Below are 20,488 nucleotides of genomic sequence, written 5' to 3'. Positions count from 1 at the left end.
TTACTAGTCCATAGAAAGCAAAAGGTGACAGCATGCTAAAATGCTGTAATGAATAGGAGTTAACACCTAATTCTCACCCTCCCTATCTAGTATATTATATTATATCTAAGAAGGTCTCTTTGGGTTTTAGCAGGGAGGGCCCATACCTCAAGATCTCAGTGGCAGAGGATCACATCATCTTCCACCAGCTCTCTGCATGCGAAGCACCATCTAGTGTGTAACGTGTGCTTCAAGCCAAGCAATATAAAACACGCGTAAAGCCAGATTTTGGCAGCAGCTGCATTCATGTTATGTCTAGGAAGGTGCAAAGATCAGACCTCACAACAACACTGTCGAGTTATCCTTGAAGGCTTCAGCACTCACTGTGCAGACATATTTTACAAAGCAAAGCTGATATCAGAGCAATAACATATTATTCTCATGTAAATCACAACGCTCTTCTAGGTTGAAAGCTAAAATAACAATTGTGTCGTGTGCAGAAGCAGCAAAAGGAAAAATGGCTTTTAAACATTTAATAAGCTCATGCTAATTTAACACGGTATATAGGTAAGCAGTAACTATAGGACACCCCCCCCCCCCCCCAATGATCCGAGCACGGACAAGATAAGGTAAGATATGATCAGATTAGGGGCAAATCATGAAAGCAGAGTTCAATAATGATGAGCTAGGTTAAAACTTAAAATCTAGTGAAAAACCATTACAGAAGTCAAATTAAAAAAGTTCTCAACTTGCCAATCCATGGCTCACTTTTACTCAAGTCAATAGGTCTGGGTTGTAAAAAATGTGTACGCATGTCCCCAAAAAAATTTCGTAATTAAGAACGTGTTATTATCAGAAGTCCTTTAGGACAGGACTGAATATGCAAAATAGGCAGCAACAGCCTCCAACATGAAGTCACTGTCATCATCTGAAAACAGTTCAGCCATCCAATTTAATAGTGGGAAAGAGCATACGTGCTGCTCCAGCACCGGACTCTCTAGCATCATCAGAGGACAACTCGGCGGGTTCTCAAAGCTCTGTGCCAAGAAATCTTGCGCTGCTGCGAGTACGTTCCAATGACCCATTAGTCCATGCATCGCTGCCAAGGCCATAATCCTTTCGCCAGAACAAACCAACTCGTGAGTAACTATGGGACTCAGAGGATTAAAATCTACGTCAGGAGACACAGTCTTGCAGAGACACAAATCAAGGGGCCAGTCGAAATCGCAGCTCAGGCAATGAAACAGGCTGGACACATGTGAAATAGGAAAATCGAAACGATAATCCATATGCTGTGCTTAAGGCCGCAAGCGGCAACGTGCCATAGTATTCAAGCATCCTGTTGCAAAACAGTGCCAGGTGGGGCTGTGCGGCATGCAACACAGGATGGGCATCCATTTTTAATAAAACAAAATATCACCAGAACGCCTGCAGCCAGCGCCAGCAAAACAGGAAAACCACCAAATAGGCTCGAAAATATAGAATGAAAGAGCAGGAATTACTCCAAATATCTTCTCAAAGGAAGTCACGAGTCCACTGCTAACTATTTTAAAAAAGTGTGCGAGGCCAGAAGTGGAGGAGGCATTAAAGATTGAATGAATCAGCTCGCTGCAATGCAATGGCAAGTCAGTATTCAATAGCACTTGCACCTCTGTGCGGGTGTTAGCTACGTGAAGGACGAAGGTTTCACGTGCCGAACTCCGGGCCACTTCTTTTTGAGACAAAAGGGCTCTTATTCTAGTCATACCATTGAACTCTGCCGTCAAGGTAGGGATACGCGGCCAGATGGAAACATCTGAATTCCCATGTGTAGGAGGATACAGAACGTTTTTGCAACACACAACATGTTCCGATACTGTAACCACATAAGCGATACCTCTAATTAACCCACAACAGTCTTCATTATTCAAAAGTAAATAACTGCCATTTGCCAGTAATGTGAAAGTGGGGATGATTGCGGGAACTGGAGTACCTTTTAAAACACAGGCTAAATTAGGCCGGTCCTGGTTACAAGAACCGTGCAATTGAATGTGTCTACATATTAATGAGTGATCTTGTGTTTCTGTGCACTCCTCCCCTTTTAGATAAACTTCCTTTCCGTCCTTCAGACATCTGTAAGTGAATGGAAGCGACCACGCCTCATGGAGAAATGAACTACCTAACGGTTCATATCTGCCTATCGCGATATATCGCATACAATTTGTAAATTTGTACAAAGCAAATGGTAATGTGATTAACCTGTGGATAAGCCACGTCGCAGCAGTGGCTTCTGCCACAGAGAACTGTAAAGACTCTAATCTTTCAATGTGTAACATGGAAAAGGATGCATCCCGCATTGAAAGCAAGCGCTGCTTGTCAGCCAAATTAAAAGGTGCAAAGAGAGAAGACACGTTCATGTAATTCCAAGGCACCTTACCAGCCTGAAGCGTCTGCAGGGTCCACACAAATTGCATAATGGAACGCAATTGATTTTGACCATGATATAACAGACACTTAATCTTGCACAATATCAACAGAAGATACAATATTATTTAACGTGTAAATTCGGGAAGAAAGCATGTTAATACTATTATCCACAACTGCAAGCACTTTTTCTAAATTAGCTTGATCAATAGCTCTAAGGCGTGTAGCAGCCTCAATTTGAGACGTTTTCCCGATTTCATCGTAAATCGCATATATCCATCTTTTAGATCTACCACTAGCCGGGCCCTTTATGAAATCGTTTAAATCTACATCAGTCAGCTTGAATAGATGCAGTTTAACCACAGCCAAGATAGAATGTTTCAGCCAATTCTGGCATAATTTGCCCACTGAATAAGTGGTGACAGAATGGTCAGTATCAAAACGGGGATCAGGTCTGACTCGTGTAAACCCCTCAGCTAAACCCAGAAAACGACGTTGGCATGAATCAGAACTTCTGTGCCACATCAGCCAACCTTTTGGATCCAAACAGGAAATGTTAAAGGACGCATTTTGCAATAGAGCTTGCTATTCCCTAATGGGAAACCGTGTAATATTAATCCAACCAGAATATTCTTCTAAATCAGGGACAGTAGGTGTATTTAATTTTTTTAGAAGTAGCCAATCCAAAGCATGTTTGCGAAATGCTAGAATTCAAAAACATATGATTCGGGATGAGACATGCTCGGTGCAAAGCCTCAGTGCCTTGTACCTGCCAATTTTTAGAACCCCAAACTGATTTAAGGTCAATCGTTACCTTCCATAGCTCGTAGCCTTCTACAGCCAACTTGTCAAGAAAGGACTTCGAATACAACAATTTAGTATCGGTAAGTCTAACCTTGGACAAGGACTTCTGCGTCATTTTAAAATAAAAAGACTCGGGATTGGACTGATTAAAGTCGGTAGAATAAGTGTACTTTCTCAAAAAAGTACTCGAATTGCCTTGTAAAGGAGCTGGGCAATGTTCCCACTGTGTATAATTTACAGTACCCCTTCTGGAACTTGTTTTATGGAGATAATGGTTGCCAAAATGTTGGAAGCAAAATAATTCACCATAATTAGCAGAATCTAAGTATAAATCTTCAGCATCAAAGGCAGCATAATATTTCAAATCAGAAAACAATGCTTATACGGCCTGAACATCCCAATCATCAGAACGTATGTTTTGTTTCACCACATCTCCCATGTTTACCCCGAGTACATTAGGGACATTAACAACCTCAGTAGGGCCATGGATTTGAAATTTAACCGCCTCCCACACAATCCCATCAAGAACAGGCCAAGCAGTGATGTTAACAAAAGTCAAGTCTCTCTTCAGTCTGTGTGCTGAATGCGACGAGGAAAGAGGGGCCAATGTTCCATTAAGATGCCGAATGCATGTTCTCTCGACATAGTGTCCATCGACAAGACGAAAAAAATAAAACAAAACCAATTGACATAAAAAGGTACATTGAAAAAAGTACCAGCCAAATATATGTCCAAGGGGGGGATCAAAAAATGTTTTTCAAATAAAGTGGCATAAATTGCAAAACGTGAGGGCTTTTTTGAATTATGTGAAACTGTGTCAAAAGAGAATCTGGATTCTGTGGCCAAACGGGTTTGCAAATCAGGCATCGATAAGTCAGTTGGATAAGTGTAATCAAGTTCATCAACGTTATCACCAGGTAAAGTACTTGAAACAGCAGGCATCTCGAAGGCCACCTCAGGCACAGGATTAGAAGCAGTGGCCAAAACAGAATTTCTCACCATCGAAGGACAGGAGACCGCCGGCGTCATACTAAGAAGGATCAGCCACTCTGTGTATCTTGACATTGTCAATTGAAATAAACCTGTTTTCCTTACGACCTGGAAGAGGAGGTAAAATGACTGTTCTTGTGCCCTTCACGCCAAGCACAGGAACCGGAGCTCGATAGGAAGGACCAAATTCTTTCTTGTTATCGATCTCTCGAACCAGTTCTCCAACTTGAGGTAGCCAGCCAACTACCGGGATCTGCAACGCATCATCCGATGTGGAGGGCAAATGTTCCTTAGCAAGACGGTCTCTGGTCTTTTGTAGATCCTGTAAAGCATTGCAATGATCTTCTACGTCAAAGGTTGTGGCTTGGGCCACGCAGTCTAGACCGTCAAGTTCCGGGACGTACATCTTGATACCAAAGAGCATTTCGTATGGGGTCCGCCCACCCAGAGACCTTCTAGGGAGATTATTAAGAGCACGCTTCACGCCATTGAGGTGGGCCAGCCAGTTTCTGCCAGTGCCTATAACTCGAACTGTCAATGATTGCTTTAAGTCACGGTTCATTCGTTCCACTACACGGTTACCCTCAGGTCTGTAGGGAGACGAAAACTTGACTTGGACCCCCATCGAAATTATGGCATCCTTATACGCCTTAGAGGCGAAAGCCGGACCCTGATCCGAATGGAAGGTACCACAGGCAAAAATCCCTACAAAGACACGCAAATCTCCTATGACAGTCCTTGAATCAGCGCTGCGATGGGGCCATACCCACACAAAGCGTGTGCATGAATCAACTGCTACTAAGATGTACTTATAAGCAGTATCAGAGGAAAAGGGACCGCAGTAATCCAAATAAACGCAACTAGTGGTTTATTAGAAATGTACAACTGTGTGGCGGACGCGTAGCAGTCGAAGGCTTAATCTGCTGGCAAATGTCACATTGAAGGACATATTCACGCGTCTGTTTGTACAGTCCCCGCCACCAGAAACGTTGTAACTGAGATACAGTGGCTGAGACTCCCGCATGCACAGACGCAACACCTTCCTGAGCCGCTGTGATCAGTGTATTCCTGCGGTCCGAGTTGGGAATCAACCGTTCCCCAACTTCAGGAATTTTCACATAAGGAACCTTATCGGGATTTAAGTGGTATGTGTACTTCGAAGGGAACGCCGCAGGATATTTACCTCCCTTCTCAGTGGCAGCTACTGCCGCCAAGATATCACCATCAATCTTACTTTTGGACCGTGTAACTGCTGCAACTAAATATGTAGATACCGCCGATTTCGCCGCCTCATCAGCAAGCGAGTTACCCACAGCGTGAACACCAACACGCTGATGGCCGAGAGTATGAATCACAAACACAAGTGGCAACTGCTCTTTAAGCTCAGCCACTCGAACCCAGATCATTTTATGTTTTATTGTGCTGCCCTTGGAATCACGAAAGTCATTCTGAACCCAAAAGAACAAGTTTTCATTGTAAGACTGGACACAGTAATAGGAATCACAATAAGAGTCGTCACACTAGGATCTGCGCACTCTAACGCAAGCATCAGAGCACGAAGCTCTGCTAATTGTGCGGTGCAGTCCCCTAGAGTCCGCGTGTGCACGACCCTGGACTTGAACTCATCGTTCACCATGGCACCGACCACAATGGCGCATGCGGAAACGTAGGCGTGTTTAGAGCCATGCGCAACCTGCGCCGACCCATCAGTGTAAATGATGCAATGGAAATCCTCCAAAGGTCGCATTGATAAAGGAGCTGGATGAACGAATTCATACTGCAAGTACTCCTGCGACCGTAATGAGGCGTCAAAAATAAACGTGACATCCGTGGACGTCAAGAAAGCAGCCCATTGAATCCGAGGGTGCAAAGCTTTAGAATTTGGTACACTGGCTTTTGTAACTGCCTCCAAATGAGGACAGGGGGTAACACCCAACATGCGTTTTCCCTGTGACAGAGCACGTTCCTTAAGAATCGCCATCTGTACAGCCGTTAAAACTTTCTCCACAGTGGAAAACCGCATTTCAGCCGAAGTGTACAAGTGTGACTTGTAAGCAATAGGTACTGTGTCACCTTCATTAAAAGTTAGGTACGTGAAACCCACCGTCCCAGGAATGATTCTTATCACCAGGTTGGTTTGGTTGTCACGACTCAGTAAAAATTTAGAAGCAAGCAGATCAGCCTGCAAGGATTGCAAAATGGCCGAGTGCTCAGGCAGCCAGCATGATTTGGAAAAAGTTGGTTGTATCAAAGCATACAAAGGCTTGATACGCTGGGCATATTCCGGAATGTATGTCCTTCCGAAATTTAAGAAACCCAGTAAAGACTAATTTTTTCAGTGTCGTCGGAGCGCGCAGTTGTGCGCATTTCTCCAGAAGTGAGGAGCCAAACCTCTACCTTCATTGTTGAGCTCGTAGCCCAGGAACAACACTGTGTACTCTGCAATGTGCGATTTAGCAAAGTTGATTTTGTAACCCATGTCCGCAAAGGTACAAATTAAGCAGTTTACTTGACACAGATGCTCCCAAAGTTCGTCGTCTGTGAGATAAATGTCATCCACATACGAGCTTGCATCTGGATCAAATCTCTCTAAAAGACTATGCGGGCAGTAAAAATCCCAGGACTATTCTTATAGCCCATAGGCAAACGCCGAAATTTTTTTGCACACCGCCGCAAGTAAAGGAGGTCCATTGGGAACTTAGACCATTCAATCGATGGGCATAAAAACCGTTGGAAATGTCAAGCGTGGTCTTAAAACGCTTGCGCACAAGACTATCCACCAAAGCAGAGCCGTGAGTATTCTGTACTACAAAGGTACGGCGACGCGAGTTTAAATGTCGGTAATCCAAAACCAAACGATATGAACCGTCAGGCTTGGTCACAGTAAAAAGAGGGTTATTCATTGGTGACATGTTTCAATCACTCCTTGATATTCCAATTGTTCAAGGATTGCCGCGACGGAAGTTTTGGCTTCACGTCGAATAGGATATTGAGGTTGAGGCTGCGGCTGAGACCGTAAAGGAATCTCGTGGTTTGGGGAAAGTTTATCCCAACCACAATGTGTACGGTACAGAGCCGGCACTAGAGCCTTAGCCTTAGCAAAATTCAGCGCATGCTCTTTCGAGAAGGTGTGCGCGAAACTGGGGAGGATTACCTCCTCCCCTCGCGGAGCTGCGAGAACAAAAGGTGGGGGCCAGTCAGCCTCTGAAAGCAAAATGTCATACGTAGACTAAAGATTTTCCCAAAACACCCCTTTTATGGTACGTTGTATGTCACCTTTGATTAACAGGACAATTTCATAAAGTCTATCAGGGGGAGCAACTCTAGTATCTGCTGTTTCTATCACAAGATAACGGTCAGTCGATGTCACCTTCAGTAGTGGACGCAGGGCCTCTCTCACAATGGTAATCTCCGCCGCGCTGTCCAGCAAGGTCAGAGCCCATGACAGATCCCGAAGCCGCGTTCTCACTATCTGTGGCATATCTGTGAGCTGTTAAAGTGGCGACTTTCTTCTTTTGAAACTGGGGTCTCTTTGAAGTCGAGCCGTCCTGCTTTCCGGCGCCGTCCTGCTTTCCGGCACCGTCTTTCGGGCGGGGCTGGTCACGTCCTTGCTGGCCACCCCGACCCCTTCCGACTCCTCCACCACCGGTCGCCGAGGCCGATGATTCCTGAAAGGAACGAGGAGAGTTGTTCAGAAACCTGAAATCGATCAGGTGATTTAATCTTTGCGTGATCGCGCAAGTCAAACACGTTCTGTCTGCGCAGGCAATGGAGACGCAGGACGAGACTCCTGTTTCTGTTGTTGCTTTCCCTGTTTTTGTTTTTTAGTCCAATTTTGTTTTTTGGACTTGGGCTGAACGTCTGTTTCAGACTTCTGCCCTTGGGGTTGCGTTTTCTCTTTAGTAGAAAAAGGTTTGAGCCCCCTACTATTGCAACCAACGGTTTTATAAGCCGCCACAATAATTCTCGCCAACTGCCGGCATCGGGAAGCAAAGCCAAAGCATTGGCTACCTGAAAGTTCACTGCATCTCCCTTGACATTAGCAAGTATGAGACCGCAAACTACATTAAAGGTGCCACACAGGCGCATACCCAATTCAACCGCAGCCTCAGGTCCATGCTCATCTTGAACACGTTTAAGGACCGTAGGCAGGACAGTCATAGACGGAGTGCCGTAACACCTCGCATAGACCGCCGCGAATGTTCTACCCCAGGTCTCACAGTCACCGATTTCAGGGGCCAAGTCTTTGGGCAAACTAATTGTAAGAATCCTGTGTTTCTCACCAGGAGACGTGTTAGGAAATACAGCTTCCAGCTGGTCAAACTTCTCGGCAAGCCAGAAAGGAAAATCATCCTTATCCTGGGGGCGCCTGCCCATCACAGCATTGACCATTACGGGACTGAGCTTCATTGCGCCCTGTCCGGCCGGAAGCGCTGCACCCCCCGGGGGCCCACCCGGAAGATTACGGGTTATGTATTGCACTAAAGCTCGAATTACGGCAATCGAGACTACATGTAGTCTACGAATTTCAGCTAGAGTACAATTGCCGTGTTGAGGATGAGGGGGTAAATCCAGCCAAAACAGGCCAATTTGCGCCTGGAATGGACAAAGGACCTAACCTCGGGGCGTATAACGTATGGGGTAGGGCGCCACCAAACCAAACGCGATGCTGCCAAGTATCAATAGGTACTTCCTGTGCCCGATACGGAGTATATTCATTCGGCACAGGGGAGGAAGTGTACGTGTGGAACACACCAGAAGTTGCGTCCACAGCCGGAAATGTCACCCACGAATAAAAGATCTCATAAGGGTAAGCTGTTTCCGCACTCACCACCATGATCACGGCCAAGCCATCCACTGTGACATTGTAATTCAGCAAATGGTTGCGCACCGCAATGCGACTATGCTGCGGAATGTCCACGGCATTGGCCATGACGACACAAACAGAAAAGAACAAAGTAAACTTTGTAGCACAACTGGGTAGTAATTCAAGGAAACCGTTTAGAAAGATTCAAGCTTGAAAAGACCTATGTCAAAAATAGGTAGGTTTTTTCCGACACCACCGTTATCCGGAACCGACAGTTAAAGGGTTAAGGATTGAATGATATACTACTCGAGTGTCATGATATAAGACCACCAACGTATGGGCGCCATGTAGCAGGGATTCCGTTCTCCTACAGAACTGTGCATAGAGATTTGGAACCTCAGTGAATTAGGGTGACCCAAAACTCCCCTCAGTACCCAAAATCCCCTTACCGAGCTTGCTACAGTACCTCATTGGTAATAACAAACTCCCAATGTTTAGACAAACCAGAACATGAACTTACAATACCTCAGGTCACGTGGAACACATGAACACTCTTTCGTTATACAATCATTTCATACCAGAACGTGGAGTAAAAGAGGACACATGCATATTTGAAATATTTATTTACTAATGCAGGGTTCTCAAACGCAGTATCTTATATAATACAAGCAAACATATTATAAGAAACAAAGTTATCAGCATAGTTACTAGTCCATAGAAAGCAAAAAGTCACAGCATGCTAAAATGCTGTAATGAATAGGAGTTAACACCTAATTCTCACCCTCCCTATCTAGTATATTATATTAAATCTAAGAAGGTCTCTTTGGGTTTTAGCAGGGCGGGCCCATACCTCAAGATCTCAGTGGCAGAGGATCACATCATCTTCCACCAGCTATCTGCATGCGAAGCACCATCAAGTGTATAACGTGTGCTCCAAGCCAAGCAATATAAAAATCGCGTAAAGCCAGATTTTGGCAGCAGCTGCATTCATGTTATGTCTAGGAAGGTGCGAAGATCAGACCTCACAACAACACTGTTGAGTTATCCTTGAAGGCTTCAGCACTCACTGTGCAGACATTTTACCAAGCAAAGCTGATATCAGAGCAATAACATTCTCATGTAAATCACAACGCTCTTCTAGGTTGAAAGCTAAAATAACAATTATGTGTCATGTGCAGAAGCAGCAAAAGGAAAAATGGCTTTTAAACATTTAATAAGCTCATGCTAACTTAACACGGTATATATATATGACAAAAGCAACGTCCAAAGTCCAGTAAGCTGTGATCCCAGGGGAAGTGGTATCACTTCCCTATCTCAGTTGCGGGAGGCTCCCTTTACGCAGTGGACTCTCTCAGAGGGGTCTCAGACTCCAAGGCCTACATTCTGGATCCTTCCCCAAAAAGGGGAGAGGGAGTGCTTTGGCAAGGGGTGCCACACCATACCCCAGCTGTGAGTGGCTCCCTTGGCACAGTGGACTCTCTCAGCGGGTACACTGAGACTCCAGAGTATAAATATTGGATCTTTCCCCAACAAGGGGAGAAGGAGTGCTTAGTCAAAGGGCACAAAGGACAGGGGGCTAGGCAGACTAGCAAGCAAGAGGAGAGATTCAGGGGATAGGAGCTAGGTAGGTAGACAAAGAGAAAGTACTAAATGGGAACAAATTTAATTAATGTGTTATATAGCGCTGGCTACACCAGAGGGTGGATTAGACTGGTGCAAGGTGCCAGAGGGCAGTACAAAGTTTTGGCACATGCGGGGTTTACCTCGGGCTCCAGGGGGGTTGCAATACTAATAAAAAAACATCCACCAATGAAAGTGACGCAGGCATGGACTGACAGACAGGGCACCTATGTGGGAGTGCGTGGGACATGGAGAAGAAGGGAATACACACTTATATCAGCCTATGCCCCACCTAAATTACAGATAGACACTATGAAGGGGGGGTCAGACATCATTCTCAATACATAGGACACGATTCAAATTCTTGGGGGGGACTTTAATGACGTAATGAGTACTGCTGCAGATCGGACAGGTGAACGAGGTAGACCCCAACCTATGACCCCACTAGCTAAATCCATGGAGACACTAGGTCTTCTAGATGTGTGGCGTTGGTTGCACCCGGACGCACAGGCGTTCTCCGGAGCACACAAAGTCTATTCCCGCCTAGACTATTTCATGGCGCGATAGGCATTACAAGTGTCGGATTCTGCGGAATATTATGCCCGAGGAATATCTGACCACTCGTCCCTGGCGATACAGATTGGTAGGCGGAGGAGGGATGGCCCCGCGATCCTTCGACTCTCGGCCTTGGATTTGCAAAATCCGGATATCATGAAGGGACTCAGAGCCAATGTAAAGGTGTTCCTGGCGGAAAACGTGGGATCCGTGGACTCACGGGTAGTCTTGTGGGAAACACTCAAAGTAGTGCTTCGTGATAGGGCACACTGTAGACTGGCGGAGGTTAGACGAAAGAGTCAGATAGAGATTCAGACCCTAGAAACACAAATACTACAACTGGAGAACAAGCATCTACTCACGAAAGATTTAGGGACACAACGACGCCATGCCCAGTAAAGACAGCTGGTTACGGGGGAGGCCAAGACGCAAGCACTGGCTACCCTTCACCGCATCTATGATGTGGGCGATAAATCAGGGAGACTCCTGGCCTGGCTCAGTAGGGAAGAGATAATTGCTGGGTCGACAGAATACGGGTGGGCCCTGCCGCTTGGGCCTGCAATGATGATAAGATAGCGGACACGTTTGCCGACTGTTATGAAACTATACAAGGCCTGCGATTAAGGGTCCAAAACAGAGGCTCTGCAATACATGGCGTCCATCACCCTCCCGGCGCTCAAGGAAAATGACCGTACGGATCTGGAGTCTGACGTCACGGAGGAGGAAGTTTGGGTGGCTTTGACCAAACTCCGCGCAGGAAAGGCTGCGGGCCCTAATAGTTTCCCCGCGGAGCTCTTTAAGAGATTGGCTGACCTCCTGACTCGACACCTGCAGGGCCTATTCCGAGATGCTGAGGAGGAGGGACAATTCCCTCCGGATATCAGACAGGCCACGATTGTCCCGATTCACAAGTCAGGGAAACCGCCGGAGGACTGTGCTTCCTACTGTCCCATTTCCTTGCTGAACGTGGAAGCAAATATCTATGCCACAATACTGGCTCTCCGCATGAGAAGGGTCATCCCAGGCTTGATCCATATGGACCAGACAGGGTTCATTCCGGAAAGGGCAACCAGATATAATTTACGAAGGACGCATAATTGGCTCCATGTGGTGGAAGGCAGAGCAGAGCCGCATTGGTTCCTGTCCCTGGACGCAGAAAAGGCGTTTGATGCAGTCTATTGGCCCTTCTTGGAGGGAGTACTAGAACAAATGGGTTTTGGACCCAAATACAGACGTAAAATTAGTCTGCTCCATGCGGGCCCTAGTGCCCGTGTAAGGGTCAATGGGGCGCTGTCGAGGACCTTTCCCATACAGTGAGGAACCCGACAAGGATGCCCCTTGTCGCCCCTGCTGTTTGCCCTGACGATCGAGGTGATGGCCTGCGCGGTCAGACAAAACGAGAGGATCACTGGGTTCTGCATGGGACAGGCCGACATGCAGGATGAGAAAATGTCCTTATACGCCGATGACGTCCTGCTTTATGTCACGCAACCGGGCAGCACAATACCGGCGCTGTTTGACGAATTGGCAAGGTATGGCGCGAGGTCAGGATACCAGATTAACTGGCACAAATGGACGCTCTATGATCCACGAGGGTGTAAAGACTGGCCCCAATTGCCGCACAGTCTACAGACGACCGAAGAAGGATTTCAATACCTGGGGATATTTGTCACTACTCACAGAGCCGTCTCATACGAACAAAACATTACCAGTGTTATTCATGACTTCAAATCCGACGCTAGTAGATGGCAGTCACCCCCCTGACAATACTTGGTAGAGCAGCTATGTTCAAAATGATCTCACTCCCAAAATTCCTCTATGCCTTTAAAAACGAATATTTCCCAGTGTCACCGAAGACTTTTTGGGACGTACATGCGGAGCTCCTGTCATACCTAAGGCTGGGAAAGCACCCCAGAGTGGCACTGACGACTCTGCAGAGACACCAATATGACGGGGAGATCTCCCTCCCTGACCTGGAAGCCTATTACTGGGCGGAGCACCTGGCCCCCATTAATGATTGGATACACACCTGCCACTCACCCTACGTATGCCCTAGAAAAGTACCACATGGGCACACACTCAAGCCTCCACCACATCTATGGTGGAAAGGGTCAGGCCAGACTGTTGCCAGCCACTAAAATTATGCTGGGGGCATGGAAAAGATCCACGAATGTCACCGGTTGGGTTCGCAGAGCTACGAAGCAAACACCGCTATGGGAGTGCTCCTGGCTCAAAGAACTTGGCAAGTTGAGGTTTCCAGGGAATGGGACGCCATCGGCATCTCTACCCTAGGCGATGTAAAAAAAAAAATGGAGCATTGAAACCCTTTACCTACCTACAGACTGAATTTGGGCTACACCGCTCTCAGTTTTTTAAATACATCCAACTGAGACATGCCTGGCGGGCGGAGGGGGCGCTGCGAGAGCCACTTCCCGAATACGCACCACTAGAGGGCCGACTGTTACAGGAAAGGATTCCCGAAAAGGCAGTCTCCTTGACATAGAAGACTATTATGAATAATAGACCGAATACACTAGCGGGCCTCCGACACATGTGGGAGCAAGAAGTAGGGGGGATGGATGAGGTGGATTGGGGGGGGGGTACTGATGCACCCTAGAGAAGTAGCAATCAAGTCACGCCCACGCCTAATCCAGTTCAAGATCCTACACAGAGCGTATTATGATAGAGTAAGGCTCTATAAAATGGGGAGGGTGTCAGACCCCAGCTGCCTGCGCTGCGGACATGAGCGGGAGTTTCCTACACATAATATGGTCATGCCCAAATATTCAGGCTTACTGGGGTGCGATCATCGCAGAATTGAGTGAGGTCTTGGAGATAAGCGTACCGTTGGACTCGAAGCTCATCCTGTTGGGAATGACCAATGACATTGATTTGCCCCGCCCACTGTTAACCTTCCTAGTATTGGCCTTAGTAGTGGCTAAGAGAGACATAGCCAGGAAATGGGGGCGCCTGACACACCCCAGCTTGGGGAATGGAGGAGGGGCCTGGACATCTACATGTCGGCAGAAAGGGTCACATACAAAGCGAAAGGTTGTCCATAGAAATTCCGTAAAGTATGGAGCAAATGGAGACATTATCATGGTTTAGATGGAGGTCTCTGAAGAGGCCGAAGCGTACACAAGGTGGCTTGTAAGGGGGGGGGAAAGCTAGGCGAAATCAAGAAGGCGGGTGGTAATTACGGGGTGAATTGCTATGGAAGAACATTTGAATTATGATACTGGGACTTTACATCTTGACGGAAGTGGAGGGGATGGGGGGTTGGGGACGCGGGATTATTGCTGGATGACATGCCTGTTCTATGTCTTTCCTAGTGATAAAACAAAAATGTTTCCAAAAAAAAGAATGTACTGTGCATGGTAAAGTCTGATAGCCTTTTACGCACAAACATTAAGACCGCACCCATCTTCAACTGAAAAGAGTAGCTACCCATCAGCCAGTGTGGGTCGAAGATATGCCAAAGAATAATTGCAATGCATTAGACGGTAAAGGTCTCATTGCCCAAGCTTTTGCCACCTACTGTACTAGTGTGCAGCTCTGTATTACTGTATACGTAGTGGCCATTCTAGCATATTAGTAGGAGTATATTCAGGGCAGTTAATACACCTTCAATGCCCGTCTTTTACCATGATCCTAAAGCTCTCAAAATATAATCCTGCTACTACCACAGCCCAACAGTAGTTTCAGATATTCAGCCCCAACAGCAGTCCCAGGACATCCAATCAACACAGCCAAACAGAAGTCTCACAGAGATCCAGCCCCAACAGCAGTCCTACGACCTGCTACGGTTACTAGAAAACAGCTGTTTGTCACAAGCAGACCCTTGGCACTTTCGACACCATAACAACCCGAAAATTTTGTACCTAAGGAACAAGTACAAAAAAGTATCCTTAAGCCCCCCACTGACCTCCACAAAAGCGCTTAAACCCCGAAGAACCACTATTAACTCCCAAAACGAATTGGCCCCACGCACTCCCCTTCAGGTTATGCCTGGGCTGGTCCTCCTGGTGTGTACGGTTTAGTGACAGATGGGATCATGTTACAGTGTTTACGTCGTAGGTTTAGGGGGTGTTCAACAGCTGTCAGTGTAAAACGTGATGCTGTGGAGTTTGAGGTTATGTGCCAGGCCGATGCTGGCAGTGGATAGCTGAAGCCGAGAATGCACTGCAGCCAGCACCTGCTGAGACGAGTGTGCTGTGGTGGGACTGGTGAATGCCTATATGTCCTTAGGTGCTCCCTGTGAAGGACAACTGTCCTTGGTAATTAAGAAAGGCCTAGCTAAAGCATAGGACTACGAGCAGTTACGTTTAGGACTTTGAGGAATACTAAAAGTGTCCCGGCTGAGAATCCATTAATGCGGAATTTTACTATGGTAAAGGAGGGCATTGCGGCGTCAATTAAGTTCCAACGCTACTACTATACAGTTTGTTTCAGTTTAACGGTACATGGTTTCTTTGTATTCAGTTGGGTGGCAGTGAAAAGAGCAGCTCTACTATACAAGTGCGTTGTTCCACACTTAATTGTTTAGACTCATGCATGAGCTTGTATGCAATAAACACGATGGTTTACTCGGTATTGTGTATCAACACTGCAGAGCATTTTAAATAGTGTGTTTAAGTCATAGGACACTGAAAGAACTAGAAGGTGGGTGTGACACTTTCCTGTGTTCATAGTTTAAGTTTTACTTCTAAAGGGGAGTACTGGCGTTTTGGTTTACAGACGCTTTGTAAATTATTTCATGTGATTAAAAGTGCAGTGAGGACTGATCTCTGAAGTGATCGGTAAACGTCATAGAAGGGTCAAAGTCTAATCTTTAGTTTAAGATATTGGGATTGTAAATGGCTGTCTTATTTATGTTTTAAAAAACAGGATGTAAATAAAAGTCACCGTCATTTACAATGCCAATAGCTCAAACTCGCGTAAATGCGAGACCTATTACATTGCAAATGCTGGTTTCAAATTGAATGAAACATGTTAAATTCAACTGCCGTGTGTTAAAGTGTATGAGAGGATAATGCTGTGGAATGTAAGTGTGAAGGTTGTGTGCTCAACTGGTGTTGGCAATTGGTGAGTAGAGATGGGTGTAAAGTAAAGTCAATATCAGATATGCCGGAATACTGCAAATTATTTTTATTTTAAAATGTTTATTTTCGATTTAACAAAAACATACAATAATGCATTTAACTGCTAAAACAGCAATAACTTCATAATATCTCATCAAATCGTATTTTAAAAATGAAATTGTCAATATATATGCAAAATTGGATTTCCCACAACACTTCCATAGTATCGTCCAAATGGCCTAAAAATATACATTTTCATTTTCAAGTTAAATGAAAACAAATGCTCAAGGAACAACAGCTGTCTTAAATAATCGAGAAGTTGAAAGGCAAGCGCCCCCATACTCCCACGCCTTAAATACAGGGAAGCGGGTGAACCTTATCCAAAAAAAAGTTTACAACTTCAGCAGACATTTTTGTTTCAGGGTGTTTGGTATGATCAGTGCTCAGATAATTGTATGTATAACTTGTAGCTAAAAAGTTACTGTGCATCCCAAACCCTACACGCCTCATGTACCCTTCTTGATAGCGTTCAGCAGCCTAAACTAAACCCGACCACTGCGGGGCTTCAGACCCTATACTCTGCAGTCCACACCCCCTATTATCTGCGACCCACAGACCTATTATCTGTGATCCACTGACCCACAACCCATATTATCTGCGATCCAAACACACCCACCAGTATCCAGGTCCAAACACACCCACCAGTACCCAGGTCCTGCGAGTGTCCCACGTCAATGTTTATGCACTAATCCCACAGCCCAGAGGAATTCTCCAGCATCCAACCCAGCCACACACACACGCCCAAGTAAATACTTACCGCTCTTGGGTTTAGTTTCCCCCGCGGGCCCGGTCGAGCCGGCCCTGGGCTGGGCTTTGCTGATGGTGCTGCTGTCCATGTCGGCTGCGCCGGCTGGGCTCAGCGGCATGGACGGGGGCGCCGGAGGGGGGAGCGGAACACGGGAGGTGCTGGAGGACACCGAGGCTCATGGCGTTCGGGCACTGCGGGGGGGACCACACCTCAGGCATCATGGAGACATCCTCGGGGGCTGCCGAAGCCAAACAAGAGAAAAGGGTCCGAGCAGGCACTCGGGAGAAAGGAGCCGAGGTGGTGGGCTTGTAGCCCGGGTGAGGGCCGCCGGCCCGTGGGACGGACGCAGGGTCCGAGAGGGCCCCTTATGAGGTGTGCGCCGGTGACAGGTGAGGCCGACACAGGGGGGCAGAGGCCGCTCAGGCCAGGAGAGGAGGCGAGGTGCCAAGGGAGGCTGCCGAAGGCAGTGGAGACGGGCCCTTAGGGGCTTCGAAGGACTTTGCGGGAGTCAGGAGGCTCTGTAGGCGCAGACAAGTCTCAGGACGGGTGGAGAAAATAAACGGAGGGTAGAGCAGGAGATAGGTTAAAGCACAGTTCCTCGGTCCGTTGAAGGTGCCGGTTAGTGATCGGCCTGTAGCCGGTGGGTGTCTTGGACTGTCGTCCGGTGAAAGGCAGTGCAGAACCCGGGTGTCAGTCGGCCAGGCCTGGCGCGGTGTACGGTAGAGGAGGCCTGACGGGCCTGACTGCGCTGTCAGTGCGGGCTCGCCTGAGAGGCGCGCTGAGGGACACAGCTAGGGATACCGGACAGGTATCCCGCTCCGAGGGGCGGTGGAAGGCACTGAGGGACGGCGCAGGCCGGGATCATGCGCTTGAGGCGGACCTCGAAGGCCGCTCGCTACAGTAATGGCGACAAGTCGCCAGAGCACCAGCGAGAGGCCCGGATGACGGGCTTTATATAACTTCTTACTGACCGATAGCATTCTGGGGGTTGTGGTCCAGTTAGGCGATTGTTGTGATCGGCGAGGGACGTCATGTCTGCTCAGAAGGGCATGGAAATAGAAACAGGGTAATCACATGCGAGACTGTGAATGTCAACAAGGAAAGTTTCACCTCTCTATTTAGGATATACAGGTGATGCGCATGCATCAACTTTCTTCACTTTATTGAATAGCAGTTATTTCTACGTTTCTTCCTTTTACCATTATTAAACAATCTCCCCTAGTTAACATCGAGAAAAAAAGAAGAAACACATGATAAATAAATCTACCGATCACATAATTTATTTATTTATTTATGCATTTTTATACAGCGCGGAATTTACCCGAGGGTGTCAGAGCGCTGTACATTGGAACCAGTTACGTACATGAGAGAAATGTTACAAAATAGAACGTACAAAAATAGCAGGACACATAATAAAACACAGCAGGCAAGAGGAGTTATAGAAAAACATAGAAGGCAAGAACACAATATCAAACACATCAAACACAGCAAGCAAGGAATGTACAAAAATAAATAAATAAATAAAATAAATATTACAAATTTACAAAGACTCACAAACTTTCTGGCGGGGTCTGAGAATGAAGGAATTAGTTCTGAAAGTGTCTTTGGAATAGAGATTTGAGGTCCGCTTTGAAGATCCGGATGGAGGTGGTGGCACGGAGCAATGGAGGTAGCGAGTTCCAGATTCTCACTGCATTACCTGAGAACGAATAAGCCATCAATTTTTCCCTTTTGAACGGAGGGGGGCACGAGCAGAAACTTTTCCGCATTCCGAGAAGGTCTTAAGCCTCCAGACAATTTCTGTTTATTCGCCAGATAGTGAGGGGAGGAAGAGTGCAAGGCTTTGTGGGTGATGCAAGCCGTTTTGTTAATAGCTCTAGCCTCGATGGGAAGCCATTGGACTGGAGACAGGATAGGATTGATGTGGTCACTTCGTTTGGACCCTGAAATAAAGCGAGCTGCTGAATGGAGGACGGATTTGAGGGGGGAGAGGTGAGATTTGGGAAGGCCAGTCAGAAGAGAATTACAATAATCCAGTCTAGAGAAAACTAGCGATTGGACCAAGGATTTTAGGTCTTTCTCCAGGAAGAACTGACGAATCCCCCACAGAAGGCGCAGCTGATGACGTTCCTTCTTGGCAATGGATATAATGTGTGAGATTAGGTTGAGTCTTTTGTCAAGTATGACACCTAGGGATTTAGAGCAGTCGACAATGATGGGTTTACTGTTGAGTAAATTCCGCTGATCCATCCAGGATTCAACAGGAGGTGGGGAGAGAGAGGTAGATAGGAGGAGGAATTCAGTTTTGGAGGGATTGAGAATGAGTTGGTGAACTAACATCCAGTTGTGAATAGAGTTGAGAGTAGAGTTGAGTAGTGAGAGATCTTGTGAGGAAGACACCTTGAGGTAGATTTGGGTGTCATCCGCATAGAGATGGTAGAGGATTCCAGATTTGCCTAGGAGGTTCCCTAATGGTTCCAGAAAGAGATTAAACAGAGTGGGTGAAGGATAGAACCTTGAGGGACGCCTTGACCAACCACCAGTGGAGACGAGAGACTATTCGCAATCTTTTTTTTTTTTTTTTTGAAAGAACCTTTATTGTGTCAGCAAAGAAATACAACCATGGGCCTACAACCACTCCGGCCGGCCGCTATTCAAATCGAAAAGAGAGCCACTCATCAAAGAAAAATACAGCGGCACGGAAATCAAGGTCTGATGAGCATACAGGATATAACATAAGAGGAAATGCACGATGTGAAAATAAGGATCCAAGAAGGTTCATTTTACAATAAAGGAAAATAAGATTAAATCAATGCCGTACAATCATACACGCTCCTACAATAGTAATCAAGAAGCAGAAAACCCGCCAGCAGTGCACATGCATTCGAAGTAATGGGGGTAGGGCATTTGAATCAGGATAGTTATAAAAACACATACAGTTCGTTGCAAGCTATGCCCCAACCCACAAAGCAAAACACACTATAGGAAACATAGAAGACGACGACATCGAAAAGAAAAGGACAAAGGGCCATAAAGACAAAGAAAGGACAAAATAACAATCCCATCCCCCTACCCCCCACCCTGCACCTCTGCAGAAGGTTACGGCCTACCCCCCCCCCTCCCCAGCAGCGTGCCTGTCGCCCTAATTAGAAACCCGAAATATAGAGAAGAAGAAGGAAAAAGGAGAGGAAAATTATTGGAGAAGGGCCATTGAACCGGCCATCCGGCCCCTTCCCACCACCGCATGCAATAATCATCTGATAGCAATGATAGAAAGGACTACGAAAAAGAGTAACCACTTACAGCACAATCAATTATAACCCCGCTGAGTGTCCCTGAAATCACCATCAACCAACAATGAGTCCCACCACGTCCCAAACGGTCTCACCTCTGGCCTCGTCTATCCATAGCACCAACGTACGTCTCGGTCTCAACCGGCCT

At 46.6% G+C, this 20,488-nt stretch overlaps 1 protein-coding gene across 1 annotated transcript in view; it reads right to left on the bottom strand.

Annotated features, from left to right (window-relative positions):
• Window positions 1-18,039, bottom strand: part of RNF10 (ring finger protein 10) — a 551,920-nt gene extending 533,881 nt beyond the window's left edge. The window contains exon 1 of the mRNA XM_078667693.1: window positions 17,057-18,039. Within this exon, the coding sequence (XP_078523819.1) occupies window positions 17,057-17,165 (109 nt within the window). The 5' untranslated portion in view covers window positions 17,166-18,039. The remainder of the gene's footprint in view (window positions 1-17,056) is intronic.
• Between the last annotated feature and the right edge of the window lie 2,449 nt (window positions 18,040-20,488).

This window comes from Lissotriton helveticus, chromosome 11 (genome assembly GCF_964261635.1).
Source record: "Lissotriton helveticus chromosome 11, aLisHel1.1, whole genome shotgun sequence".
NCBI classification, from domain to species: domain Eukaryota; kingdom Metazoa; phylum Chordata; class Amphibia; order Caudata; family Salamandridae; genus Lissotriton; species Lissotriton helveticus.
This window is presented reverse-complemented; position numbering and strand designations above follow the sequence as displayed.